Here is a 27,843-nt window from a genome sequence, read left to right on the forward strand (position 1 = left end):
TTGACTCCAATATCAGAAAAGAAATTTTCCATCATTTCAAAAACAAAGCTTCCAAATAATCATCTATGTAAGCTAGACATGGCCAATGATCAGTTCTTATTCGAACTAACGTCGATATATCACTAACTTCCATCTGCATAAGTAGATGGAATCTTGGTGGAAGAAATATGAGAACCAAAAAGCATCCCAAATTTCTTTTCTTAACGTCAATATCATATTCTCTATCATATTCATCATCTTCGTCTTCATCATTATCTATGTACTTAAGTTGAAGTGGGCTAAAATCAAAATTATTAACCTCGGAATTTTTGTCGGTAGGAGAATATAGCCCTTCCTCATTCCAGATTACGTCCACGATGATCCCACCGTCTCTTACAGCATTGATAAGAGGTTCACCAGCCACACTTACAATATAAGGCGCTAAATGGCATTCGACAGCCCTAATCACCAAGTTTTCAGGGACTTCTAGAAGCTTCACAGATCGGGTCCCACTAATTGCGGCAACCCCTTTACCTCCTCTTAGAGGAAATGTTTCTCGGCCAGTACTTGAAGAACTACCACATGCTTCCCACAAAGCATTGAACAAATCTGAGTAGTATTCTGTAACAGCATATTCAGGTACATTTGATGGGATACTAGCTTTGAGAAACATATCTTCAATACCAACTGTAACACTCATAAGCTGACCACGGACAATCTGACCATTTTCTGCATTTGCTTCAATAGCAACATCAATCAGACCTGGCATCGGCTCTCTAGGTTCTAATTCTATAGTTACAGGAGCTCTGGAACTCTCATCTACATCGGAGTGGTTCTCTAATGGCAAGGTAACAAGAGAATTACTTGGGTTGGAATTATAATCATCTACCTTGGTTTCACCAAGAAGGAAAGGTATGTGGAATGATGGAATAGAACCATATGATGCCGAAGAAGTGAAGGTGAGAACTGTTGCATATATAGCGGGTAGTGTATCCATTCCGACCGAATTCGATGCAGGTAAATCAACTCCCCAAATGCAATTGAAACGGTCGGCTTCAAATCTTAGAGAACATGGTATCCTAATCTTCAATCCTGGCATATGTCGAAAATCTGGAATACACGAAAAGTATAAACGTAATATCTCTAAGATTTGTGAAACCTTTGAATCTGTGACTCGTAGCGGTTCTTGTTGCATATCAACTCGATCAGTTTCCAAGACAACTCGAGCCTCAAAATTACTAATGACCTCCGTTTCGTTGTCAACGTGGGGTTCAGTGTCCTTGATGCCCTCTAAAATGGATACTTTTTCACTTCCAACATCTAAGGTGGATAATGCTAATGACCAAGTCTGTTTGACGAGCAAAGGAATCATCCGCTCAATATGGATATATGAAGAGATGTTCCTAGACTTCTCAAGATCCTGAGAAACTCGGGGAGACTGGCTCTGGAATAGATGCGAGGATGGTGAGATACCAGGCGGCTGTTCCTCGAGATTTAGTATACATCTGAGCTTCTTTCCTGGTATACAAAGAAGCATCCGAAGGTAGTTCCTGCAAATTGCAACATATCCATGATGAAAAAAAATAACATAATAACTTCAAAAGCGTGACTTTTTAATGTGTTTTTGCGTTCTTTTCTTCTATCAATTACTCTTCCTTCCCTTTCCAAATATTTTACTCATTGGGTAGAAAGGAAGCAGAAAATGCTGACATTTACTCCATAATTAGATTGAAAGTAAAAAAGAGTGAAATTTTAGACTATCGGTTAAGAAAAGGGCAAGTAAGATGTAGATCGTAATACGGTTAAACATAAGCAACAGTTTACTACCATATAAAACAGAATTCTCTTCATCATACCTGGCATTATCGCGAATCTCCAAATCAGGGAAGTACAAGCAAGTGAATGTCAGGAGGCGGGTAAGTATAAGGAAAATCCTTGAACTATGGTGGCGCATAAGCATTGTCCTACATATACACAGAACCTTATTGCCAAGAGACCACGAATTTAATTCTGTGTCAGGACCATGTTTCTCCACAAGTGTTACAAGAAACTGGGTAAGCAACTCCAACAACCCACGAGGAGGTATTGTGTAGTTTGCAGCAATTCTATTGAAGATTGGGAAGTAAGAAGCCAACCGGTAGTCAATGACGACCTTCGGAAGCAAATGCTCATCAAATGTCTGGAGAAGACGCTCCCCTAACCAACAATGCGAAGGACAACCCAAAAGCCGGTCAAGGAAAGCGACAATAATTGGAACTAGTCCTTTATGCTCCAACGCCATGTCCACTAACTTCTTCTGCACGAGCATGAATAATACTATTACAAAAGGTGCTGGCAGTGGCAACTGTACATGAACAGTTAATACAGAACAAACGATGGAATCGTTGAAAAAATACACTGCGAAGATGTATCTAAGCATGGTTATTCTAGATTCATTTATTTGGTATTGACGACAAGTGCAACATGAGTGACTTTGAGTTTTCTCTAGCCAACTGAGGCACTGGAGGTACAAATGAAACCAGAGGAAGAGATATCCTCTGCCCCGTCATGATTTACAAAGGCCAGAAAGATCAGTGTCAATGGAATGGAGTACAGAATGGCATATGCTTATGGGAGATAACACCATGGATTTTAAAGCATCCATATCACTGATCGCCCATGGAGACTTCATTCTGTTATAGACATCATGTTACGTAAAGTCACATACTTACAAATCCTTAGCCATGCTGGTAGTGCAGCACAAGGTAATTCAGCAACCTTTGTATATTGGAAATTTGAAGGTGAGTTTTCCTCAAGTTTGTAAGTAAAAGATGTCAATCAATCAATATGTGGCAGAATTATATTATTAACTTATCGTGGACCCTTCTGTCCCCTCTGTTACGAGTTTCAAAACCGTGATCCTTTTTATGCTAACATCAGCTATCTACTCGAACAGCAACAACTAAATCCACACTTAATACGCTAAGCCCTAACACGATTAGATATCACTTGAAGTTTATACTGATGTTACATGGTATCCGGTCGCTCTGGTACGTGGTACGCTTACTGATACATGATTAAGTACCATGTGAGTATCTGGTATGCTAGGGTATACCTCTTCAGTACTCTATTTTTTATTTGGGGTACTGTATCTCAAACCCACTCAAATAGGGTACTGGGGATCAGGTAGTCAGGTACACCGTACGCATCGGGGAGTAGAGTATATCTGGTAAAGTTGGATTTTCACGGTTTCACCTCTCAAGCTTCCGTCTTGGTTGTACCAAACTGGCATTTGGTGTACACATCCGAACCAAACTCTCTCGTTTTATCACCTTATCAGGCATTATGCAAAAAGTTTCTGTTTTCCTTAGTTGCTTACCATCTTTTCTAGCATTGGTTAACCCAGAGCTACAATAATCGATGGCTAATGTGCATCTCTTGTACTTCCATCTTTCATGAAACCTGTCACTATTACCAGGGCTTTCATGCTAATAAGTGGTAAAGTATTCCTAGTTTAAGCCATTTATGGACCTTTACTACTACTCAATACAAAAAGGACACATAGGAAGGAAGTCTGGAGCTTGATTCCGGCGGCGATTACTTGGAATATCTGGAAGGATAGGAACCACAAGGTTTTCAGAGAAACTTATCTACTTCGGTAGATGTGGATGATATTAAGGGAACTATTTTACTCTGGATTAAGAATGATAGGAAATATAAACATGTATCTTATTTTGATTTAGTGAACAATTGGGAGGCATGGATGATGTGAGGAGATTGTCCCCCTAGATCACCTTGCCTCCTTATTCTTTCTGTATAGTTTTATTCTTCTATATATTCAATCTAAATTTCAAAAAAAAAATACAAAAAGGACTAGCGTAGTGTGGGATTAGATACACAGTATTGGATACGAATAGCATAAAGGTATAATAACAACATAATTTTAACATTGCAACTTCTGTAGTTAATGGATATGTAGGAAAAAGAATTGTCCTCACCTGCAAAGCTCGAAAGATGGTAGACTCCATTAGAGCTTCAATCGTGGAATCATCGGAGGCAGAATGAGGTGTTGCTCCTATCAAGAACTTATGTAATGTACGAAATGCAACTGCTGTTTCCGAGCTCCAGGGAGGCAACCACTTGAATGATGAAACGGAAACAAGTCCATCTTCCAAGAGTTTTACAACAGAAGCTTCGTCATCAACTTTCTCACTTGAAACTCCTTCGGGCTTTAATGTAGCACAACAGGCAAGCATATCTAGCTTCATTGCTTTCAATGCCAAGGGATCAAACACAGTCGGATAAAAACTTGAACTCATATCAACAACTGAGTTCTTCTTAGTTGTTTCTCTCTTACTAGAATTTGGATTGATGAAACCCAATAACCAGTGAAGAGAAAGCAAGCGAAAAACCAAATAGTGATGGGATTCTTTCGAAATTAGTATCAAACGACGAGCAATTTCTTCTTCTTGACCATCAAATGCATCTGAGAAACGTGAATATAGCTCAAGAACAATATGACATAGCATAGGATCATATGAGTAAAGCAGGCCAGAGAATTGGACCTTCAATAATGAAGGCTGCAAATCTAATGCCAATGCTATTGGGATTATCATTGACATAAATTCCATCATTGCACAAGGAGTTAAAATTTGAGGATGTTCTAATAAAAAAGCCATTACCCGACGAAGTTCTTTAGAAATCGAAATCAAATTCGAATTTGAAGAATCAGTATTATCTGAACTAGACCTAGTAATAACTGATTGTGGAACATTAAAAGGAACAAGTGGAATAGATGTACCAATTATCAATCCATTCATTTTCGACATCACAAGATTATGAACTACTGTAGTTAACAAAAGAAAATAGCTTTGTGAAGCATGGGTTCTCTCACTTTGACACAAACTCCATAAATGTCCAGCTATATCTGCAAGTAAACAAGGGTATTCTCTCTCTAACTCCCTCAAGCATTCACAAGCAACTGCCCTAGTTTGCCGATCCAACCCATGATTAGGTCTATTAATAACAGTCAAAAGCAATTCTGTCAAACCTTGAAGATGACTAATCCCATTTTTTAAACCATCAATTGAAATCACAATCGAAGTAACAGAAATCATAAATTGTTCTTTCAATGAATAAGTTACTGAGATCCCATCAACAGGAGCTTGTACAATAGAACGAAGAGTTTCAATTATTCTACCAAGTCCAGATTCGTATTCAGATTCTAAGATCAATAATTCAATAACCTCTTCCAGAAAAATGATCAGATCAAGTTTGAGAGGAAAATCCTTTCTAAGAAGAGATGAAAGAATGAGGTCTAAGAGAGATAGGGATGAAGAATACTGAGATGACCATTTATCAATGCGTGAACTAATTCCTGATTGAAAATCATCAATAAGATACTCCCATTCTTGAGTTGATAATTGCTTTAATGGTGGCTTCTCCATATCTATATCTGCAACAAGAAAAAAAAAAACCCTAATTTTCCATTGAATGAGGAAGACTAAATTAGAACTGGGTAGAAACCCTAACCCTAGAGAAATGAGAAGCGAAGATAAGTGTTAAATGTAATGCCCTTGTGTGAAAAACGAGAACTAACAAAGATTTCATCCATGAAGAGTCTGCAAGATAGAGAGAGAGGGAAAATGTTGAAGGTTGGTTGCGTGAAACAGTGGTGAGTTAAGAGTTTAGTTTTTTTTGTATTCTTATTAATCTAAAAATTAAGCACAAGTCAAAAATGGGGTAAATTCATCGCTTCCAGATGACTATGCACGACTCTAACTCCACGTTTTTATTCACACTCCATTGTCCCTTCTAGGAATTTAGGGTCGACTCCAAGAGTGGAAATTGTTGTTTTTTTTTTTTCTTTTTGTTTCTCCAACCCCATCATAAAATATGTCGGTAATAGTTGCCAGCAAACTACCATTGTGGGCAACCTCCAATAGTTTTTTTCTCTCTTCTCCTCCACCCAGCACCACAACCATTATCTCCTCCCAACTCCATTATTTCTTTCTTCATTTATTTCCCTCTCTTCCTTCTCCTCCACTATTTTCTCTTCCTCCCCTCCTTCTCCTCCACTATTTTCTCTTCTTCCTCCCTCTATATCTGTTTAGGCGAAGGAGATCTTCCCCTTCTCTGAAAACGTCACTGGTTTGTGGGAATTACTCCTTAAACCAGATAGGGTTTTCGACGAAGGGGATCATCTTCGTTAGAATAGATAGAGAGAGAGTTGAGGAAGGAAAGAAATATGAGAGAGATGGAGGAGTGAGAGAGATGAAAAAGACAAATGGACGTGGTTGTGGTGGAAGCAGAGGAAGAAAAATGGTGGTGGACGGAGTCGGTGGTTGGACATGAGGAAAAAGAAGATGTTTTCTTTCCTTTTAAAATTTTGTACTACAGAAAATTTTGCCAAAATTCACAATTTTCCTTCAAAAATTTGTATCCCAGGAATTTTTTTTTTTGAATTGTTCAGCGTGTCTCGAACCCTTGACCTCTAGGGTGGAAGATTATACCTCTTACCACTCCAACCAAGGATTGTTGAATGAATTTTTCTTATTTTCCCAAAGCGTCGGCCTAGAAAAAAAGACCACCGCTAGAGTCCCACATCGCTCGCAAGAGTGTTCAGAGGCTGGGTTATAGGTGTACGCTAGCGCTTAGTAAGTACCGAGGTCTTTTGGGTGGGCCCGTGGTGCCTTCGCCAAAAACAAAACCCCGTATCTGTGTGAGGTGATCAAAGCTGGGACAATATCGATAACTGTTAAGGCTTGGGGCGTTACATTTTTGGAAACAAGAAAACTTTTCAGTGGTACACCAAACTTTGAGAGAAATTTGTTTGCCCTTTTTTTGTTTATCTTTTGTTTCCTCCGCTTAGGGGTGGAAATCGGGTGGGTATCGACGTCTGTGGGTAATTATCGTTGTTGGTTATGGTGTCTCCTAGTGTTCTAAGCGGAACCTCAGACATCTAATGTCCAACACTAGTATCCCGAAGATCTCATGCATAAGCTTAATATGAACTAAGTTATATAGAGATTGTTACCTTAATCGCTATTTCCCACGGACTTAACTATAAGAAGACCAAGAACTCCAATTGTAGCTCCTTTAGTTGAGACACCGAGTAATCAGCTTGATCTCCCACCTCAAGTTTAGCTAGAAATTTAATGGTGGTTAGACGAAGAACACCTTCTTCTTTAAACTAGATAGGTAGTTGGGAACTATTATCTCTTTCTTTCTCTACTTGATGTTGTAGAGTTAAAAATCTCGATGAGAATTTTCTTCACCTTATTCTCTTCTAATGGGGGCCTTATATAGAATCCCAAAGTTAGAGTCCAACCCAAATTAGGTTTCCTAAAAGAAAAAATGGAAGCAGAATAAGGATTTCACCAAAAAAGAAACTATTTTCTATTCCCTTACTCTGGTCGGGCACCCTATGCCTAATGGGTTAGGTCTGGCCGACCATATTAGTGTGCCCGGCTATGCCTTGGCCGACCCACTAATGGGCTTTAAGTCCTTGGCCCAAAACTCCTTTTGACCCGAACTTTTCTATCTTTGCCTTTCGGCCTTTTGGACATATTTATGGGTCTAACCCATACTTTTATGTCTCATCTCTCTATTCATATCTTCCGATCAAGTTGACACTCTTTGGTGTAACCCGATGTAGGATCCAGTTAAAGTTAGTCGCGAACCGCCCCGTGATTCGACGATCGTAGTTGGTTTTTAGCTAAACACCACGATCCCTAAATCGTCTGGACTTGATGATATTCTTCATCAATTGTCCTATATGACAAATCGCTCGCATTGCATCTTTGGTCGAAGAACATCTCCTTCAGTCGCATCGGGCAGAACAGACATATATAATCTTTGACCATTAGGTTAAACGGGTTATTCAGGTGGGTTCTTCGGGCGGGTTATTCTAATCTTCCTTTGCGTCATTACCCGTGCAGGCCCGCCTCGGGTAATTCGGGCTCGGGAAACGGGCTTTATGAGATAAATAGATCTACTTAAAACAAAAATACTAGTTTCCCATCATTAGCAAGTGATTTAACAAGTAGAAAAACAAAGTAGATCAAAAGTAACATCAAAAGCTTATATGACATTGTAGAAACATCAAAATGATTCAACAAGTAATTCAATAAGAGTTACAAAAACATCAATCCATGAGCTTAGTTTTCAAATGTCTACTTGCTTCATGCTCGATGCGCCCGTCGCCACGTTGACAAATAATTACATCGTTTCTGATGATGCATAAAATGTCCAGACGTTGACTAACTTCTGAAGAGTCAAGATCAGACCCGAAGTCCATTGGGTCAACCCGGCTTAAGGCAGCAGGTCAGTTGAACCCTCGGCGATCCATCACATATCCCCCTAACTGGGAGGTCGGATAGAGGAAACCAGCCTTGTAAAGCCCTTGGCATGAACAGATTAGCCCTGAGGTTTCTAAATGAATAAGGGGAGTCCACGTAGGGTCGGTCGATGTCTTACGCCCAGAACTGGGAAGGCAAAAGCGCACTAGCAACCTACCGACTTAATCCTAGAATTTCCACAGAGATCTCAGTCGGTTACAGATCTCCAAGTGTTTAAGCAAGTTTGGACTTCACGCGTCCAATGGAGGAAACTTCTCCCAAAATATCTTTCACATTGGTAGGATATCTACGAAAGATCCTTGAACTTAGGAACTTTCATCTATCCTGGATACAAGATAAACACAAAGGGAAAACTCTCCTCCACGGCAATCGCCGCCGCCTCTTAAAGCCTATAAAAGGCCCCCAAATCGTCCTTTAAGACACGATCTAAAAACTAGAAAAGATCACAAGAAACTCTGAGTTCTCACACCTCGCCCCCAAAATTCACTCTTTTACTGCAAAGAGCATCCTCACTGTCTTGAGCGTTGGAGCGGTTTTCGAATCCTTTGCAGGTTTCCCCCCCTTGGGAACAGACGAACAGGAACAAGGAGCAAGGAACGAAGAGCAGGAGCAAGGAGCGAGGAGCCGGAGTATAGAAGCAGAGAACCAGAGCTCGAAGCAGGAACCCTCTGCGGAATCTAACATAACAAAATATTTGATCATAACAAAATATTTGATTATAACGAAAGGCCATTTTTTGACATCAGCATTTGGCACTAGAAGGAGGGGATCTCTCCAGCAAAATCATCAGTTCGGTAACCCGAACTCTCTTCATTACTTTTTCAGCATTAACTGTTTCTTCAAGACCCTCAAATAAACATGTCCTTGGAGGAGCACACTCCACGCGGCTCCCAGAACAAGATACCCGACGTAGTTGAACTCATTGTCGAAATCGAACAACTTAAGGCCGACTATGTACGAGGGAACGAAGAGGTAAAACGATTACAAGAAAGCCTCCGTAAGGCCGAAACAATCAGGAAAAACACATCAGCGGAGGAAAGAAATGAAGCAATCAGGATGCTTGCCCGAAGACTCTTCTCGCAGGGTAATGCGTTCTCGACCGGAACTCTGGAGTTACAGCCCGAGGATCAGATGCACTTAGAGAGCATCCTAGACGAATATGGAGCACTGGATCCAAACTGCCCGTACATCCCTAAAAACAAGGGGGTCAGCGAAGGATGTACTGACGATCCGATGGTCTGCGAGGTGCTCATACACCAAGTAGGGGAGCTGACCCGAGAGAGAGAAAGAGAAACAGTGGGGAAGAGCAGTAATAAACCAGCCCGCTCTTAGTCGGGAGATATTGGAGTCGGAGAAACCAAAGAACTTAAAATGCCCAGCACTTGACCACTATTACGGTTTGGAGGATCTAGGAGTGTTCATCAATAATTACACTTCAGTAATGAACCTTTATACTACCGACCAGAACGTGTGGTGGGTGGTTTTCTCCACCATATTGAAAGGGCCAGCCCAGGCATGGTACCAAGCGTTGGCGCCAGGCTCGATCAAATCTTTCGGGCAGTTCACCCAAGTCTTCTGCGACTCCTTCCGGGGAAGCACTACGATCAAGAGAGAGACCAACGAACTATTTAATGTGGTCCAAAGAAGAAACGAATACCTTGCCACCTACTGGCAAAGGTTTCAGAACCTCCTGGTGAAGATCCCCGACTTGGGGGCCAAAAGTTGCGTTCACCGCCCTGAAAAGGAGTCTCCGACAAGATGACATCATAAAAGAGATCTTCAGTCAAGGACCAGGCACGCTCGCAGAATTGATAGAAAAGGTCAACAATCCATAAGAAATGAGGAAGGTTATCGAAGGATGAAGGAAGTAGCCAACATCTCATAAGAAAGAGAATCATCCAGGAAGAAAGAGCGAGATAAAGCAAAGCCCTTTAGGGAACGAGACCGGAGCAGGAGGTCAAGAACCGATTTCACCACATACACCCCCTAGCGAGGGGCATAGTGGAAATTTTGCAGATACTCAAGTCAAAAGGAAGAGTAGAGCTGCCCAAACCTAATGACAATGGAGAGGAGTTCAACACTAAAGACATGACTTGTGTATGTAATATATGCACAAGAAGGAAGGACATAGTGTCTATATTTCCTAGTATAAAACTACAACTTCATACAACAAGATCGTGAGACTTTAGAGGATTCTCATAATCCGTCAAACGAGTTTTTACCACTGAGAGTAATGTCATTGTTGGAGTATTAGATACAGGAATTTGGCCAGAGTCAGAAAGTTTCAATGATGACGGATTCGGGCCTCCACCAACGAAATGAAAGGGTATTTGTAAAGGTGGCAAGAATTTCACTTGGAACAAGTAATTTTCATACTCAATTCTCTCCTTAATTATCAAAAATTATAATATATATGTTTTCTGTTCTTTCCAAACATAAATATATGTATAAATTTAATATTTATTTGTGTTGTACATTTAGCAAGGTCATCGGGGTTCGGTATTATTCACAAGATGACAGTGCGAGGGATTTCGCAGGACATGGTACTCACACTGCATCAACTGCAACAGGCAAAAAAGTGAAGGGTGCGAGTTTCTATGAGATAACCAAGGGAAATGCTAGAGGTGCTGTGCCATCTGCAAGAATTGCTATTTATAAGGTCTGTGGAGAATCAAGTTGTACCAGCGCCGACATCTTGGCTGGCTTTGATGACGCAATTAACGATGGGGTCGACATACTTTCAGTCTCATTAGGTTCAAGTCAGTCCCAGGAACTTGATGAAAATCCTATTGCCATCGGTGCTTTTCATGCGCTTCAAAAAGAAATTCTCACATCGAATTCAGCAGGTAACATCGGCCCCTTGCGGAAAACTGTGACTAGCAATGCACCTTGGTTGTTAACTGTGGGAGTGACGGGAACAAATCGTAGGATCAGTGATGCGTATTTATACTAACCTAAATAATAGGCTAAAATAAACCCGTATTTTGTAATAAAAACCGCAAGTGCACGGGTCTATGTAGTGTAGACCTAGCAAGTACGGGTCGATCCCACGAAGACAAGTCGAAACTATATTTTAATCTTAAACTAGTGAATAAGAAACTTCGAAATCGTTTTGATGATAAAGTTAAATAACAAAGCGAAAATAATAAATGATTGAAAGAAAATCAATACAGAATAAAAACCTAGAGATTTTGAATCCGCCCACGAAATACTTAGAAAGAACATCTAACAAATTAATCAAACACTTTTTTATCACACAAACTATAGAATATGATATATCTAAAGTCCGGAAAATATTTTCTTTAAAACAGTCTTTAGCTTTACATCCACTATCGTTTTAATATTTAAAATAGTTTAACTATTACTCATCAAACAAATAAGAATAGACCATTAAAGACTTAATCTAAGCATGATATATCAAATCTAAAAGCATGAGTAATGAAAAATTAATTTAAATAATAAATACCAAGTGGGAATCAATACATGAAGAACAATAGAGTATCGGATTAATTTATTACTGTATCTCTAAAAGCAATCTCATGGGTTTCATCATCCTCTCTAGATGGAGGATTAGAAACCCATGAGTACAATAATCATGGCCATAGTCACAGAATGATAACAAAAGAGAAGTAACAATAAAAAATATCACCGAAACTCTTAGTTCATTTGCTCCTCCTTTGCTACCCGATTTTGTACTCAAGTCCTGCTCACAAATAATGGAAGTCTCGGCTAACTTCTCCTGTTTTCAACTCCAGAGATGCCCCCTTTTCTGCTTCCCAACTCCCTTTATATCTCCCCCTTGGTCGATTAAATTAGGGTTCAAAATTTCACTAACAAACCCATCCCGGAATCTCGTTGGAGATGGAGGCTGGGTCAATTAAATAAGTTGGATAAATATGAATCATACCCACAAAGTGATATGATGGATGGTGGGACCCTTTTGCTTTCAACAGAGAGGGTAAATCTAGTTCAATGGCCACGGTGACATCATCCTCATGCTTGCACGTGGGTTAGTTTTGGAAACTTTGATTTATTCGTTTCAAGTCCCTGAAAGGTGGTCGTCACTATAATTCACCCCTTTGAGATATTTCTACTGCAACATAGTTCCAAAACTAATTTTTGTTGCCTGAATTAATTCACTCGACACCAAATCCTGCATCAACCTCCCTTTATGCTCTTTTTCTTTCTTTTTTTGGGTTGTTCCTGAAAAACCATTAACTTCATTAGTATATATCAAACTAACAACTAACAAATGAAATTTGAAGACAAATAATTGAGTTCTAACGAACTCATCAATCAACGACAAGGTTGTTCTTGGAAATGGGAAGAAAATCGAGGTATACATTCTCGATTCCTGTAGTTTTACATTGTGTTTCAATTTTGAATGGAATGTTGTATTCACTTATTCATCGACCTTGTTGCTCTTGTGCAGGGTAATGCTATTAATGGCTTTCAATTAAATGGAACTAGATTTCCTATTTTGTATGGGAAAGATGTCGCGACTAACTGGTCCTTTGAAGAAGCTCGGTAAATTTTAATACTTTAGCTTTTACAACTACTGGAGTAGAAAGATAACAAACTCGATTTTTATTTATTCGTCTGGTTTCAAATTTCAGGTTTTGTTACTCCTTTTGCCTCGATGAAAATTTAGTGAAGGACAAGATTGTGATATGGGAATCAAATGTTAGAGTGGAAGAAGCTTTAAGAGCGAATGCATTAGGAACTATCGTGATTGCTGAAAGTCGATTTTCCGATGTTTCATTCACTTGCCCCTTACCGGCAACTCTTTTAAATACTACGGTCGACAAAAGTGTCTTCTCGTACTTCAACTCAACCAATTAAGCTTGCAAAAGTATTCAAAGGTAATAGTTGTTTAGTGCTTCAAACTATTAGTTATCTAACTTATGCATTTCAACTAACCCTAAAGAAATGAGAAGTGAAGATAAGTGTTAAATGTAATGCCCTTGTGACTGAAAAATGTGAACCAACAAAGATTTCATCCATGAAGAGTCTGCAAGAGAGAGAGAGAGAGAGAGAGAGAGAGAGAGAAAGAGAGAGAAAGAGAGAGAAAGGTTGAAGCTTGGTTGCGTGAAACAGTGATGAGTTAATTTTGTGTAATTTTATGAATTGAACAATTAAGCATAAGTCAAAAGGGGCTAAAATTCATCGCTTCCAGATGACTATGCACGACTTCAACTCCACGTTTTTATTCACTCCTCCATTGTCCCTAAGTTAGAGGTCCTTGAGTATCCGAAACCCGAAGGCGGGTATAGCCCGATCAACCCGGTGAAATAAACGGGACGAGTTCGGGTTTTGAAGTGTTATCCGACATCTCGTTCGAACCCGCTCGTTAATATCTACCCGACATAACCCGCTTAATAATGTCATCTATTTGTACAATAATACCTATGTCCATTGTATGTATGTATGTATTTATGTATTTATGTATGCATGTATGCATGTATGTATGTATGTATGTATGTATGTATGTATGTATGTATGACACATCTAATGTAACAGCCCAAGTTTTTAAGGTTAATTTAGGGACTATTTAGCATTTGGGCCAAGTTAAAAGAGGAGTTAAATCAGCAAAGAATACAATTTAGGGGTTATTTTACAATTCAGGACAAAACCAGGGGCTGAACAGTAAATTCGGTTGATTTAATAGAGAAAACAAATATCTGATTTTCCCTTATCTTCTATTGACCGACTGAACTAGGGTTTCATTTTGGGATCAGATAATTCGATCAAAAAATGTAATTTTGGGTAAAAATTCATAAGGGAATTTGATATATTTGAAAATCATAAGTTATTGGTGGCTTATCTCTTGATTTTAGTTCTTTGAAGGAAATTTCGTTTTCTCTCTCTAATATGTTGGAAGTGAGTTCTAATGGAGTTGTTTTCTTTTAACTTGAAGAAACAGGTGAATTAGGGAAGGATTTAGCTGAGATTGATCAAAGAGAGACCATCATAACTCAAATTCATCCCAATCAAGGTAAGAAACCAATGAATTAGATGTTTTAAGGTCAAAATTCTTAATTCTAGAGTTTAAGGTTTATGAAAATTGGGGATTTTGATTAATCGTGTAGTTCTAGGGTTTATATGGTTGGGAATTAAACAATTTTGATATAAAAGCAACTTTAGAGAGATTATGTGATATAGTTTATCGATCGAACGACAACTCGAGGGACTGCATTAAGTCTATTGTCCGAGCCATTATGGGATTGATATATTGCTCGTATGTACTTTCCTAAAACACGAAAGTCGTAGCTTAGGTTGTTAGATTTCCGAAAAGGTATGATACAAGTAATTTCGATCTCGGACAAGAGAGTTATGATTGTTTTACCGAACAGTGTGCTGTTAGGAAAATTCTGTTTTGGTTGTTCGTATTTGGCAAGTTTCGAAGATGACTCACTTGGTTTTTTGGCGAGGACATTTAATAACTAAATGTTAAGGATATAAGTAAGTTTCATAGAGTGTTGGATCGATCTTAATTGGACATGGTTGTAAAGTTAGAAGATCGTTGAATTTCGGGTTAACATGAAGTCTTCCAAATGTTACGGGTTTCTTTTATGTTTTTAAAGTTTCATTGTTTTACTTTATATACTCTTTAAGTTATACCAAGTATCTTACGGAAGAACCTAATGTCTATTTTTTTTTCTTTATAGTTTGGTAGAGGGGGAGCCGGAGCATTTCGTCGACGATTTGGCTACGGTTGCAGCGAAGGAAGAGTAGTTCTTGTACCGCTAGGTAGGGGTTCTAATCCTTTATCCAGCATGGTTTTATAGATAATCAATATGCTAGATTCTATAGTTGTATATGCGCCATTATAACTAGAGTTTAGGTAGCATGAAACTCGATTTTAAATGATGAACTGAATATGCGTGAATGGTTTTTACTGTGATATGAGAAATGATTTCGAACTGTTTTTACGATGATTGTGAAATACTTGGATTTTCTTGTATGTACCCGACTGCGGATTATGTCAACCTACGGGCACGTAGCCATTGAGGGTAGGATGACATGTGGACACGGTTGTGACCTGTGTGAGACCGGTGAGGTGGGCGACACTAGTCATGAGACCTGTGGGAGTAGAGTGCTTCACTTGCTGGCCATTGGTGCTCGTGCCTCCAGCTCGAGGCTCAGGGCCGTACACCCTGACCGCTCGCCTGGGAGGTGACATTGATTGGGAATCCCTCTGCTTTGTGGCGATATGACTCTTGGTTGTTCCACTTCCGTGTTTGATAAGATAATGAATAGAATGAGAATATGGATTTTGATATACGAATGAAATTGATTTGAATCGAATATGAGAATGTGGTTTTTGATATACAAATGAAACTGATTTTGAAAGATTGCATTAGAAGCATGACAGGGTACCGAAGAAAATGAGGTTCAGTCCTTCCATGGTAATTGGGGGACGGCTCTCTTATTCGAACTCGGTGATAAAAAAAAACGTATTTAGATACTTAAGGTATTTATGTATCATGAGGTACCTTTTAACGGAGATTTGCTGTTTGGACTCCCTTTCGTATAATTGACTTGCTGTTTGGACTCCCTTTTTCCAGTGTTGCACTTTGGACTCCCTTTTAACGGAATCACTCGGGGATATTCCGTCTCTAAAGTTATACTTAAAATAATTCCTACTGTACCCTTCCATAATCAAAATTGCAATTTTGGTCCCCTACTTTATTTAACTCTTTTTTTTTGTTGAACTACTTTATTGAACTCTTAGTGGTTGATTGGCACAAACCATATGGAAATGTCAGATCAAAAAATTCCAATGCTTCCTAATAATCCAACTGTGAAAGATTATCCAGAGGGTGAATGAAGTTACACCCCAATTTTTGTGTTATCCATTGATGCCACATTAACTATTAATGAAGAACTAAAAAAAACTAATTACCCTCTTATTTCTCCATATCATCACTAAGGTGCTGTTTGTTTTTTCTTTTGCGTCTGAATCTGAATTGGCTGAATCTGAATTGGCTGAACTGAATTGGTTGAATCTGAATTGACTGAATTATATTATAAGCTGGATGTTTGTTTTTAAAATCTGAATTATAAAGTCTGAATTAAGACTTTGACATTTATATCCCTATTTCATATTCTAGCCAAACATAGCCTAAAGCCCTAAACCCTAATTTCTCACTCCTCCCTTGAGTGAAATAAAAAGAAAATCAAAACCTAAACCTAATTGCTATCTCTCTACCGTCTCTCTCTCTCCCAGACTCCCTCATCTCTCTAACAAATGGTGCTCCGGCGATGAAGAGCCGGCGGTGGAGGTCTCTCTCTAGATCGGCGAGTGAACACCTCTTTCACTCTCTCTAACCGATCTTCAGTCTCTCTCTATTTCTAATCGAGCTTCAGCGAAGTTAGGATCGGGCGAGGGTTTTTGGTATCTTGTGGTGGCGGTAGGATTTTGGTTGTGGTTGCTGTGGGTCTGGTAAGATGTCTCGCCGGATCTCTCTTTCTCTCTAACTGAACTAAAGCCTCGCCAGATCTCTCGCTTTCTCTATCACAGAAGGTCTCAAAAACTAAACCCCTCGTGGTGTTTTCTATGGTGGTGGTGGTGTATTTGTGGTGGTTGTTTGGTGGCGGTTGACTGATTGTTTAATGGTGATGATTCTGTGGTGGTGCTGATTTTGTGGTGGTGGTGGTAGTGATGGTGGTGGTGAAGATGAAGATGGGGATATGGAAGTATTTCCCTAAATTTTACAGGGGTACAAATGTCTTTTGGAAGTTTTCAGATGGTGGAAGCCCATTTCAGACTTGTTATAAAGTTTGAAATTATTGGGCTCTTATTCAGCCAATTCAGACATATAGTGATTCAGCCCAAATTTCAGATTTTGTTAAAATAAAAAAAAACATCTGAAATCTGAATTAGGGCGAATTCAGATTTCAGATCTGAAAATTTGAAAAAACAAACAGCACCTAAATCTCTTCTTGTTTTCCTCTAAACCAACTGAAACTTATCTTCATCCATTAAACTAATACTCTTTTTGGTTTCTTTTTTTTTTATTCTTCGAAACTCATCTGGTGAAGAATCTAATCTTTCATAAATCTCATCTTTGATTTAGATGGATTCTTACAACAAGCAATACTTTTTAACATTGATTTAGATGGATCTGATATTATCTTGACTGGAGTTTTGAGTTCTTCCAAGTTGTCAAAGAAATGAAAATCTTCATTGCAAGAGAATTCTTGAAGAACATGATAGTTATGAAATTGAAGATGATACCTGACCATTAATCAAAGCTTGTAAAGCTTCTGCACCTCTTACTCGTTCGATTGCTCTAATGAAGGCGAATCAATTTCAATCTCTTGTATTGTTTATACTAATCGATTGATTCTGAAATCATCAAAATAATAAAGCTTGTCTTGTGTGGAGTAATCAAGGGTAAATATATTAGGGTTTTGAAGTTCTAGGGTTTTGGAAGGGTTATGGTTATGTTATAGAGCGGCCATTAACATTTGATCAATTTGATTGTGTGAGATATTGAATTTTCAATTTGGACCCCCAAGTTTATTTATCTCCTAAGGTTAACTACATGGTTGGGTTAGGTCAAGTAGTGGGTAAAATAGTATTTTCCTTTTAGAAGTGTTATATTTAACACTTGTTTTTTAAAAAGGGAGTCCAAAGTGCAACACTGGAAAAAGGGAGTCCAAACAGCAAGTCAATTATACGAAAGGGGGTTCAAACAGCAAATCTCCCTAATCTAGTCAGAGCATGGTCAGTATTATTGTTAAGATAATTATTATAGTGGGATAGGTGAATAAAAACGATTTTTTCTAACCAATACTTTAGTTTAAATAAAAAAGACAAGAGAAAACATAGATGTAGGTTTTCATCCAAAATAAAAAATATAAATTACAATTTGATTAGGTTTTTGAATATGTTTTAGATAATTTGACTCAAAGTTGAATTTTTCCAGGAACATTTAAGTGCGCCCAAGTTTTATCAAATATGGCTCTTCACAACTAAGTTATGCTTATAGTGTATTTAAGTTTATATCATAAGGTGTTTTTAAGTATGATTGTTATGTTTAGGTTTTAATTCTTTTTTGTAATTTATTAATTTAAACCAATTAAAATTATTCTAACAATTATAGATTTGACCAGAAAAGAACATTATATTATAAGAAAATATCACATGAATGTGTTCTCTTTCACATAAAGGTCAAAATCTCCACATTAATAAATACACTCAACTTGGGTTGTTAGACTTCTTCTTTTTGAAGAAATGGGTTGTCACATTAGAACATAGACTACTTCAAAATTCCCCCAAATTGATTTCACATTCTCTTTTTCAAACACCTGTGGGTGATCATAGTTTTTCATTAGAGTTAAGAAATGACCCTTTACAATTGATTCCTCACTGTCTTGTTTTATCTGATAATCATATCCATGGGCTTGGCTCACATTTAATGGCCAGTTTTGGGTTGTTCACTCAGTCACTCTTTAATTTATGAATTGTTCAATTTGACCTTGGTCAACTACCTCAGACTTGTTTTTATCACAATGATATGATTATCAGATAAAATACCCTTATAAAAAAACAAAAGATAAAATACCCTTGTACACAGTACCATAACCTGATACCTTGATCTCTCTAATTTTGCTATGAAGAGGTTCGTAGTGTCGGTCGATATCATCTAAATTTGTTATATAATATGAATGAAGAGGTTAGTAGTGCCGGTCTATATCATCTAAATTTGTTATATAATACGAATGAAGAGGTTAGTAGTGCTGGTCTATATCATCTAAATTTGTTATATAATATGAATGAATTTTAATTTCATAACAGATACCAAATACATCATCTGAAATTGATCCTCAAGTAACATGGAATTCTAACTAATCATCCTAAATGAATCCTTCATTCTCCTATTTAAACACCTGTGGGGAATCATTGTTTTCATTAGAGTCGAGAAATGGCCCTTTACAATTTGAGTTCATCTCCTTTCTTTGTTAGCATTTTCTCCATTTTGTTTTTGGCGATTCTAACTTTTACTGGTTCTGATGCTGGTTCTAAGGAGGATAGAAATGTTTATTCTCATATCTAGTTTATGTTTAATTAGATATGCATTTTCTCTCATTTACAATAATTATTCAATTAGCATAAAAAGTGTTGCTCAACTACGATTTCCAAATGATTTTTGTTTAAATCTTTAATGTTTTTCATTTTAAAGAACTTATACAATTGAAAATAGCATTGTTATTTTCAAATCAACAATGAAAAATCTACCAAATCTCTTATTTCGGTTCTCTCTCCCCTGTCTTTTTTGTAGATTTCTAATGATTTATAACTTACTTTTGTTAAATTTGTTGTCTTACTAACTCAAAACTGATTTACAATGAGTAAAATGACATGAAAATAATATTATTGACTATTAGATTGTTATTTTTTTTGTATCCACAAAAAAAAAACACCACCAAGCACTACCAAATTTTAAAAATATAACTTTTTTAAATTCGAATGTCTAGTCTATATGCTGTGCCTTATATTTCTTTAACTTTGATCTTCACGATGGTGTGGATGACCCATGCAGATATATATCATGTACATGAGTGGACTTCTAGCTGAGATGGAATATTCTCCAACATCTCATCACGAGAGTATTCTGGAAGAAGTTATCGGCGAAAGGTAGTATTGATTAAACGATAGTTATCCTGAAAAATTTAGACAGGCAGAAAAGTTTAAACATGAGTTCTTTTAATAGCTTAATTTACATCACTTAAAAATTATATTCATGGTTATTGCACAGCTTGGTGGAAGATGTCATGGTAGATTTGCAGCGAAGCTTAGTGAAGAAGAAGTTCACAAGCTTTATGGTAATTAGCGAATAACCCGATTTTGATATGTTTATTATGTCAAATTTTTTTTTTTGTGAAATACAAAATAACTTATGTACGTAATATATGCACAAGAAGGAAAAACATAGTGTCTATATTTCCTAGTATAAAACTATAACTTCATACAACAAGATCGTGGGACTTTCTAGGATTCTCGAAATCCGTCCAACGAGTTTTTACCACTGAGAGTGATATCATTTTTGGTGTATTAGATACAGGAATTTGGCCAGAGTCAGGAAGTTTCAATGATGACGGATTCGGGCCTCCATCAACGAAATGGAAGGGTATTTGTAAAGGTGGCGAGAATTTCACTTGCAACAAGTAATTTTCATACTCAATTCTCTCCTTAATTATCAACAAATTATAATATATATTTTTTCTGTTCTTTCCAAACGTAAATATATATATATATATATATATAAATTAAATATTTATTTGTGTTGTACATTCAACAAGGTCATCGGGGCTCGGTATTATTCACAAGACGACAGTGCGAGGGATTTCGCAGGACATGGTACTCACACTGCATCAACTGCAACAGGCAACAAAGTGAAGGGTGCGAGTTTCTATGAAATAGGCAAGGGAAATGCTAGAGGTATTATGCCATCTACAAGAATTGTTGTTTATAAGGTCTGTGGAGAATCAAGTTGTACCAGCGCCGACACCTTGGCTGGCTTTGATGACGCAATTGCCGATGGAGTCGACATACTTTCAGTCTCATTAGGTTCAAGTCAGTCTCAGGAATTTGATGAAGATCCTATTGCCATCGGTGCTTTTCATGCGCTTCAAAAATGAATTCTCACATCGAATTCAGTAGGTAACAGCGGCCCCTTGCGAAAAACTGTGCCTAGCAATGCACCTTGGTTGTTAATTGTGGGAGTGACGGGAACAGATAGTAGGATCATCGACAAGGTTGCTCTTGGAAATGGGAAGAAATTCGAGGTATACATTCTCGATCCTTGTAGTTTTACGTTGTGTTTCAATTTTGAATGGAATGTTGTATTCACTTATTCATCGACCTTGTTGCTCTTGTTCAGGGTAATGCTATTAATGGCTTTCAATTAAATGGAACTAGATTTCCTATTTTGTATGGGAAAGATGTCTTGACTAACTGTTCCTTTGAAGAAGCTCGGTAAATTTTGATACTTTAGCTTTTACAACTACTAGAGTATAAAGATAACAAATTTGAGTTTTATTTATTAGTCTTGTTTCAAATTTCAGGTTTTGTTACTCCTCTAACCTCGATGAAAATTTAGTGAAGGACGAGATTGTGATATTGAATCAAATGTCGGAGTTGAAGAAGCTTTAAGAGCGAATGCATTAGGAACTATCGTGATTGCTGAAAGTCGATTTTCCGATGTTTCATTCAATTGCCCCTTACCGGCAACTCTTTTAAATACTACAGTCGGCAAAAGTGTCTTCTCGTTTTTCAACTCAACCAAATAAGCTTGCAAAAGTATTCAAATATAATAGTTGTTTAGTGCTTCAAACTATTAGTTCTTTAACTTATGCATTTCAACTAACCCTAGAGAAATGAGAAGTGAAGATAAGTGTTAAATGTAATGCCCTTGTGACTGAAAAACGAGAACCAACATAGATTTAATCCATGAAGAGTCTGCAAGATAGAGAGAGAGAGTGAGTGAGAGAGAGAAAGGTTGAAGGTTGGTTGTGTGAAACAGTGATGAGTTAATTTTTTTTGTACTTTATTAATCGAAAAATTAAGCATAAGGTAAAAGGGGCTAAAATTCATCGCTTCCAGATGACTATGCACGACTTCAACTCCACGTTTTTATTCACTCCTCCACTGTCCCTAATCTAGTGTCCACTCCAGGAGTGGGGCTGGGAAAAAAAGCCTAGAACCCGTCGTGAGTACCCGAGTCTGTTAGAGGTCCATGGGTACTCGAAACCCGAATGCGGGTATAGCCCGATCGACCCGGTGAAATAAACGGGACTTGTTCGGGTTTTAAAGTGCTATCTGGCATCCCGTTCGAACCCTCTCGTTAATATCTATCCGACATAACCCGCTTAATAATGTCATCTATTTATACAATAATACCTATGTACATTGTATGTATTTAAGTATGTATATATTTATGTATTTATGTATTTATGTATGCATGTATGTATGTATGTATAACACATCTATTATATAAAGCACAATGGTGTTTTTTGAGCAGGACCGTCGATTTATGTCTTGGATATCCGTGTCCCTCCGATCTTCATTGGTAGTTTCTTGATCTAATGGCTTAAATTGATTCAGGATTAAGTTATGTTAACCACCTTACCTATGTGTCACTCAATTAGATAAGGAGTTACAATCTTCCCCCGTTTTCTCTTTCTCAAATCTCTCCCTCAACCAATTATCTACTCACGGATAGTTTTTCAGATTTCTCCATCTCTCTTCTACCCACCTAAACACACGACTAACTCTATCCCTTAATTTTCTCTTTATTAAAACTGAATAACTACCCACCTAAACAATATCTATTTCTTTGCATATTTAACGAGATATTTTTAATCATCTTCATCTACGTTCGAAAATAGGGATGTGAAACCTCCACTACTTGTTGCATTTACTTTTGCACCTATAACATCTGTTTTGATGTTATAAATTGTATAGTTTCAAAAATATGTAATAATCTAGTCAGAGCATGGTCAGTATTATTGTAGTCAGAGCATGGTCAGTATTATTGCTAAGATAATTATTATAGTGGGATAGGTGTATAAAAACGATTTTTTCTGACCAATACTTTAGTTTAAATAAAAAAGACAAGAGAAACATATATGTAGGTTTTCATCCAAAATCAAAAATATAAATTATAATTTGATTAGGTTATTGAATATGTTTTAGATAATTTGACTCAAAGTTGAATTTTTCCAGGAACATTTAAGTGCGCCCAAGTTTTATCAAATATGGCAATTCCCAACTAAGTTATGCTTATAGTCTTTTCAAGTTTATATCATAAGGTGTTTTTAAGTATGATTGTTATGTTTAGGTTTTAATTCTTTTTTGTAATTTATTAATTTAAAGCAATTGAAATTATTCTTACAATTATAGATTTGACCATAAAAGAACATTATATTATAAGAAAAGTATCACATGAATGTGTTGTCTTTCACACAAAGGTCAAAATCTCCACATTAATAAATACACTCAACTTTGGTTGTTAGACTACTTCTTTTCGAAGAAATGGGTTGTTACACTAGAACATAGACTACTTTTCTTGAAGTAGTTGATTCTCTGCTCGACCAAAAACATTACTTCCTCCACGGCCTTAAAATTTGGGAGTTTTCTCGCATCTGAGCTAAGAGTTCGGCAATCTGGGTCGAGACATCGTTTGGTGAGGCTACCATTCCTTCTTCCATTGATGAGGTCGTTTGAGATGTTAGTTGAAGGGGCCCACGGTGGGCGCCAAACTGTGGATGTTAGAAAATCACATAATTAACAAAAGGTCGATTGGTGGGCCACTGACAACTTGGGCTTTAGACCTCGAGACGGACGAAGTTCCGGTTGGACCTGTAGACAGACAAAAAACGAGTAAAACCTTGAAGTCTTGGGGACACCAGGATGGTGTCTTGCCAAGGACACTTTGACGGTTAAGTCAGCAAACTATAAGTAAGGTAAATACTAATTGATTGAATGCTGAGGGTGTCATCGTGTTGTATTGTCGGAGGATGGCTCGACTCGTAGAGTGGCCGGAGCTTCGACTCTACGGGAAAGTTGGTCAGATTGATCTCTTGGACCAGGTCGAGAGGTCGTCTCGATCGAAGATTCTGGATAATGGAGAAGTGGGATGTAACAAACACTTTACAAGAACTTCCGGAGTGATGGAGCTTGAAGGTATAATATCATCGTCTAGAGTGATCCCCTAGAAGATTGACCTTCAAGTCTACTGGAATTCGAAGGTCTAGTATCGTCGTCTAGAGTACTGATCAAAAGATAATTAATGGGAGAGAGAGAAGAGTATTCAGTAGTTTTCTAGCCGATATTCGATGCCTTTGGAGTCTGAGTCTCCCTCTATTTATAGACGACTGATGGGCTCGTGGAGTCTATCAGATCCGAAATAATTGGGGTCGAGGGTGACTCTGAACCCTAAGGGAGACTCATTCTAGCCGCCGATCTGTCGCCTAAAGTAGCTTGACCACGCGATTGTTCCGCCTCAACTCTAGATTCTTCGTAGTCAGAGGTGACTTCGAGATATTTGAGGTGATGTGGGGTCTTTGACTGACCTAGTCAAGTGGAGAAATCTTCGGAGTTGAGGTTGAATTGACAATTGTATGCTCGGTTGAGGGTGACCAAGGAGTGCTTAGAGCATTGTTAGTTTTAATGGGTTATTGTTCGTCTAGATGGACGTTTACAAGGTCTTAGAGCCATTTGGGTCTCTAGTGGGTCGAATTCCACGTTGGAGAGTGTCCAACTAGTAGGCGAGTGGGTTGGGCTCAAGTGAAATTTATTCGAAGTATGTTCGGTGTGGTCGACATTTAGGCGAAGTAGGCCTAGTACGATTTTTGGCCACTACAGTTTGTTACCCACTCTCTAAGTTAGTATGTTGCTCACTTAGAGAGTAGGCTTTCTGACTCCGAGATGCCGCCAGAATTTATTGTCGTACGTGTGCCACAGTTTGTCTAAGTCCAACTTTTACTATAAGGACCTAGAAATCTTCATAGGTCGCTAAATAATTTAAAATTGTTGTCCGGTGATATAAAATAATATGTCAAAAATGTCACATGCTGATTTAGCAAAATAAATCTTTAAACCGCCGATGGACAGTTTGGAGCTGTTAACAGTGTGAAGGATTTGAAACCGTCCATGGAAGGGTGTTGAGGGAAATGCCTCCAACCCGCCCATGGGCGGTTTGGAATAATTGCTCCAAACTGGGTAAAGGCAGTTTGGAGCAAAACAAAGCTTTGAACAAATATCCTTCAAACCGCCTAAAGGCAATTTGGGGAGTTCTAAATATATATATATATATATATATATATATATTATATGTTTTTTTTATTGTCTCGTAAATAATAATACATATTTTATTACATGAATCTTGTGGGTGGGTTGATCTTGTATTCGACTTCTTAAAATTCGAAGGGTCTCAAGTAATGTGTGGAGCACATACCTTTTTTCTGGAATAGTACACATGCCGAAATCGTGTTTTTGCAGTTGATTGAATTCTGGTCATGGAGTTGCCCAAAGTAGTCTAGGTGGATTAAGGGTCGGCTCGCTCCGTAGCTGTTATGGTGGCATTAAATGCCTAACTATTTTGAGTTTAGCGGGATTTTAGTTACCCTAAAGTGACCAAACACAGTGTAGGTAGACTAAGTGTCGGCTCGCTCCTTAGCTGTTATGGTGGCATTAGTTGCCTAACTATTTTGAGTTTAACGGGATTTTAGTTACCCTAAAGAGACCAAACATAGTCTAGGTGTACTAAGTGCCGGCTCGCTCCATTCGAGTGGAATGGTGGCTCTAGATGTTTAACCATTCTGAGTTTAGCGAGATTTAGTTACCTTAGAGAGACCAAACATAGTCTAGGACTAAGTGTCTGTTCGCTCCATTCGAGTGAAATGGTGGCATTTTTAGACTTCACATATGTCGACCAGACCTACTAGAGCTTGTCCGTGTCACACATACAGCCTTGAAATGATCATATCCTCCACAATTATAATCTTGAATCTTTATGGAGTTCATAACAAAGTCTAGATAGACTCAGTGTCGGCTCGATCTATTTGAGTGAAGTGGAAATACTGTTAAAGCTTTAGATTTCACAAATGCCACCTCATGCGGGTGATTGACATACCTCTTTGTTTGGTGTGGGTTGTATCTAAAAATTTTCATGCTCAGAAGGTTCCCTTTAACTATAAGGAGTAGATCGTTGAGCTTGTCGAGATGGGGAACTCTGCTAGATTGTGTGTTCGACCCAAGGTGATGGAGAATTACGAGAAAGAACTTCGTTCAGAATAGGATATAGAAGGAGAGTTGACACTCTAGAGAGTGTGGCAAAGGGCCCACGGGGCTTTTGTAGTATTTTGATGTTGCTCTAATCACACTTTGTTTATATTCCTTTAATAGAAGTGTAGTGTTGAACTTCTGAAAGGATGTTAATGTGTTCAACGAAATTCATGTTTTAAGTTACATAGTTTGAACATTGTGAGTAAGGAAATATTACAAGCAAGTAGTTTTAGAGTCGAGGTTTGTCGTCTCGTGCCTAGTCGCCTGAATTTTGAAGGTGCACTTTTTTTAAGTTGACCTTTGAGGCCCCTCTATCGTTTACTTAGTTGGACCTGGAGATACCATTCTTAAATAAGGCCATTTGGGATGGCAGACTTTCGGCACCATAGTTGACTTTCAGAGTCAAAAGCCTTGAGGCGTCATTTTTTCAAGTGGAGCTCGAGGGTGAATTCTTTCAGGAAGAGAGTGAGATCTCAAAGCCGTTGTGTTATTTTGATGACTTTGAGGTCTCGAGCTTTCCTTCTCTTTTGGTAACACCTGAGGTATTTATATTCCCCAGGATGTGTCTATCTCGAACCTTCCTTAGGCCAGATGGAGTCTCGGAGACGTCTCGACCCGCTACAATGTGTAGAAAGAGTTGTAAAAGAGTATTAGAGGAAGGGAGATTAATGACGCCTTGTGTGGATCATGTACGGGGTACAAAAATGTATGTAGTATTGTAGTGCTCCCTTTAAAGCCAATTAGAGTTCGAGCGTGAACCTCGTTGCTTCGTTTGAAGCGACAGTAAGCTTCTTAGAATTTTTGTTTTTTCGTCGAAGCCTTATGTTCTTCATCTGAAGAATGAGGTTGATAGCTCTAGTCTTTTGTGTGGCTATGTTGGAAGTTTAAGCTTGCATTTCATGGTATTATTTGTCCCATGTTAGGCCAGTTGGAGCTCCAGCATGAACCTTGCTGCTTCGTCGAAGCGACAGTAAGCTTCTAGAAATTTTTTGTTTTTCGTTGAAATCTTATGTTCCTCGTCTAAAGTTTAAGGTTGATAGCTCTAGTCTCCATTTAGCTTTTAGGGAATTCGAGCTCGCATTTTAGGCACCATTTTTCCCCCGGCCTAAGTGTAGAACATTTTTTTTCTGGACTTAGGTTGATTATTTGCCGGCTAGCTTCGGTGGATGGGTGAAGGTTGTGTTTCTCCAGTTTGTCCACGAGCTTTGACCGAGCTGTACACACAAAAGCGAAGGTCGATGGCAACGCCATCGGCCCTCCCACACACACATTAGTAATTTTCTACCAACAAAGAATAATAGAAATAATGGGTGAAGACGTTCAATACTTCCTGTTATCAGTATGGGAGTCGAGATGAACATCGTTTTACTTGTGTGGAGTCCAGGATAGTGCAAGATTCAGGTCTGGTTCCAGTTAGGTCATGCTCCCAAGGGGTTATTTGATGTTTTTGCCCCAGATTGTAGGTGTATAATGTTTCGTGCCCTTTAGTCTACAAGTTGAATAAACTTTTCTAGACTGTTGTCTCTAGAGTCGACTAAAGTTGGTGGATGATGGAGGTGTTTTTTCAGCCATGCTTGTCCCCAAGTCGGTTTGTAGTCGCTTTGCAATTAAAGAGAAAAAGAAGACCAACGGTGGAGCTATATGGCCATTTGGTGCTACAATTGATTAGTAGGGTTTCGAGACAGTGTAAGCTTTTGAGGTAGAGTTTTAGAAGGTTAGAGATAC

General features: G+C 38.2%; 2 protein-coding genes across 6 annotated transcripts; one reads left to right on the plus strand and one right to left on the minus strand.

The window, feature by feature from the left end:
- Positions 1-21,903, minus strand: LOC147548484 (AP-5 complex subunit beta-like protein). 4 transcript variants are annotated; one of them, XM_086666175.1, is made up of 4 exons: positions 21,877-21,903; positions 3,957-5,662; positions 1,836-2,275; positions 1-1,529 (listed from the first exon to the last, which is right to left on the minus strand). In XM_086666175.1, exons 2-4 carry the CDS (start codon positions 5,403-5,405, stop codon positions 32-34), a joined length of 3,387 nt encoding a protein of 1,128 aa, XP_086522301.1. In that variant the 5' UTR covers positions 5,406-5,662; positions 21,877-21,903; the 3' UTR covers positions 1-31. The 4 variants fall into 4 exon arrangements, with proteins under 4 accessions (XP_086522301.1, XP_086522303.1, XP_086522302.1 ...); XM_086666177.1 differs by lacking the exon at positions 21,877-21,903 and having other exon boundaries at positions 3,957-5,413; positions 5,558-5,686; XM_086666176.1 differs by lacking the exon at positions 21,877-21,903 and having other exon boundaries at positions 3,957-5,413; positions 5,491-5,686.
- On the plus strand, positions 14,015-21,484 carry LOC147548485 (uncharacterized). Of its 2 annotated transcripts, XR_015238086.1 has the most exons (8): positions 14,026-14,074; positions 14,236-14,313; positions 14,987-15,068; positions 19,871-19,965; positions 20,087-20,153; positions 20,387-20,495; positions 20,631-21,306; positions 21,396-21,484. XR_015238086.1 is itself a non-coding variant. In XM_086670542.1 (7 exons), the coding sequence occupies exons 4-7, from the start codon at positions 19,880-19,882 to the stop codon at positions 20,744-20,746; spliced, it is 378 nt and encodes a 125-aa protein (XP_086526668.1). In that variant the 5' UTR covers positions 14,015-14,074; positions 14,242-14,313; positions 14,987-15,068; positions 19,871-19,879; the 3' UTR covers positions 20,747-21,110. The 2 variants fall into 2 exon arrangements, 1 of the variants encoding a protein (XP_086526668.1); XM_086670542.1 differs by lacking the exon at positions 21,396-21,484 and having other exon boundaries at positions 14,015-14,074; positions 14,242-14,313; positions 20,631-21,110.
- Positions 21,904-27,843: the final 5,940 nt, after the last annotated feature.

This window comes from Eschscholzia californica, unplaced genomic scaffold, assembly GCF_041429995.1.
Source record: "Eschscholzia californica isolate CP2 unplaced genomic scaffold, dmEscCali1.0.p SCAF_3, whole genome shotgun sequence".
Lineage (NCBI taxonomy): Eukaryota > Viridiplantae > Streptophyta > Magnoliopsida > Ranunculales > Papaveraceae > Eschscholzia > Eschscholzia californica.

Coding starts and splice junctions, on each gene's coding strand:
- LOC147548484 (XM_086666175.1), bottom strand. CDS start 5,405: ATGGAGAAGCCACCATTAAAGCAATTATCAACTCAAGAATGGGAGTAT. Junction 2,276..3,956: donor CCATCTTTCGAGCTTTGCAG/GTGAGGACAATT, acceptor ATGCTCGTGCAG/AAGAAGTTAGTGGACATGGC. Junction 1,530..1,835: donor GAGATTCGCGATAATGCCAG/GTATGATGAAGA, acceptor TGCAATTTGCAG/GAACTACCTTCGGATGCTTC.
- LOC147548485 (XM_086670542.1), top strand. CDS start 19,880: ATGTACATGAGTGGACTTCTAGCTGAGATGGAATATTCTCCAACATCT. Junction 19,966..20,086: donor GAAGAAGTTATCGGCGAAAG/GTAGTATTGATT, acceptor GTTATTGCACAG/CTTGGTGGAAGATGTCATGG. Junction 20,496..20,630: donor GAGAATTTCACTTGCAACAA/GTAATTTTCATA, acceptor ACATTCAACAAG/GTCATCGGGGCTCGGTATTA.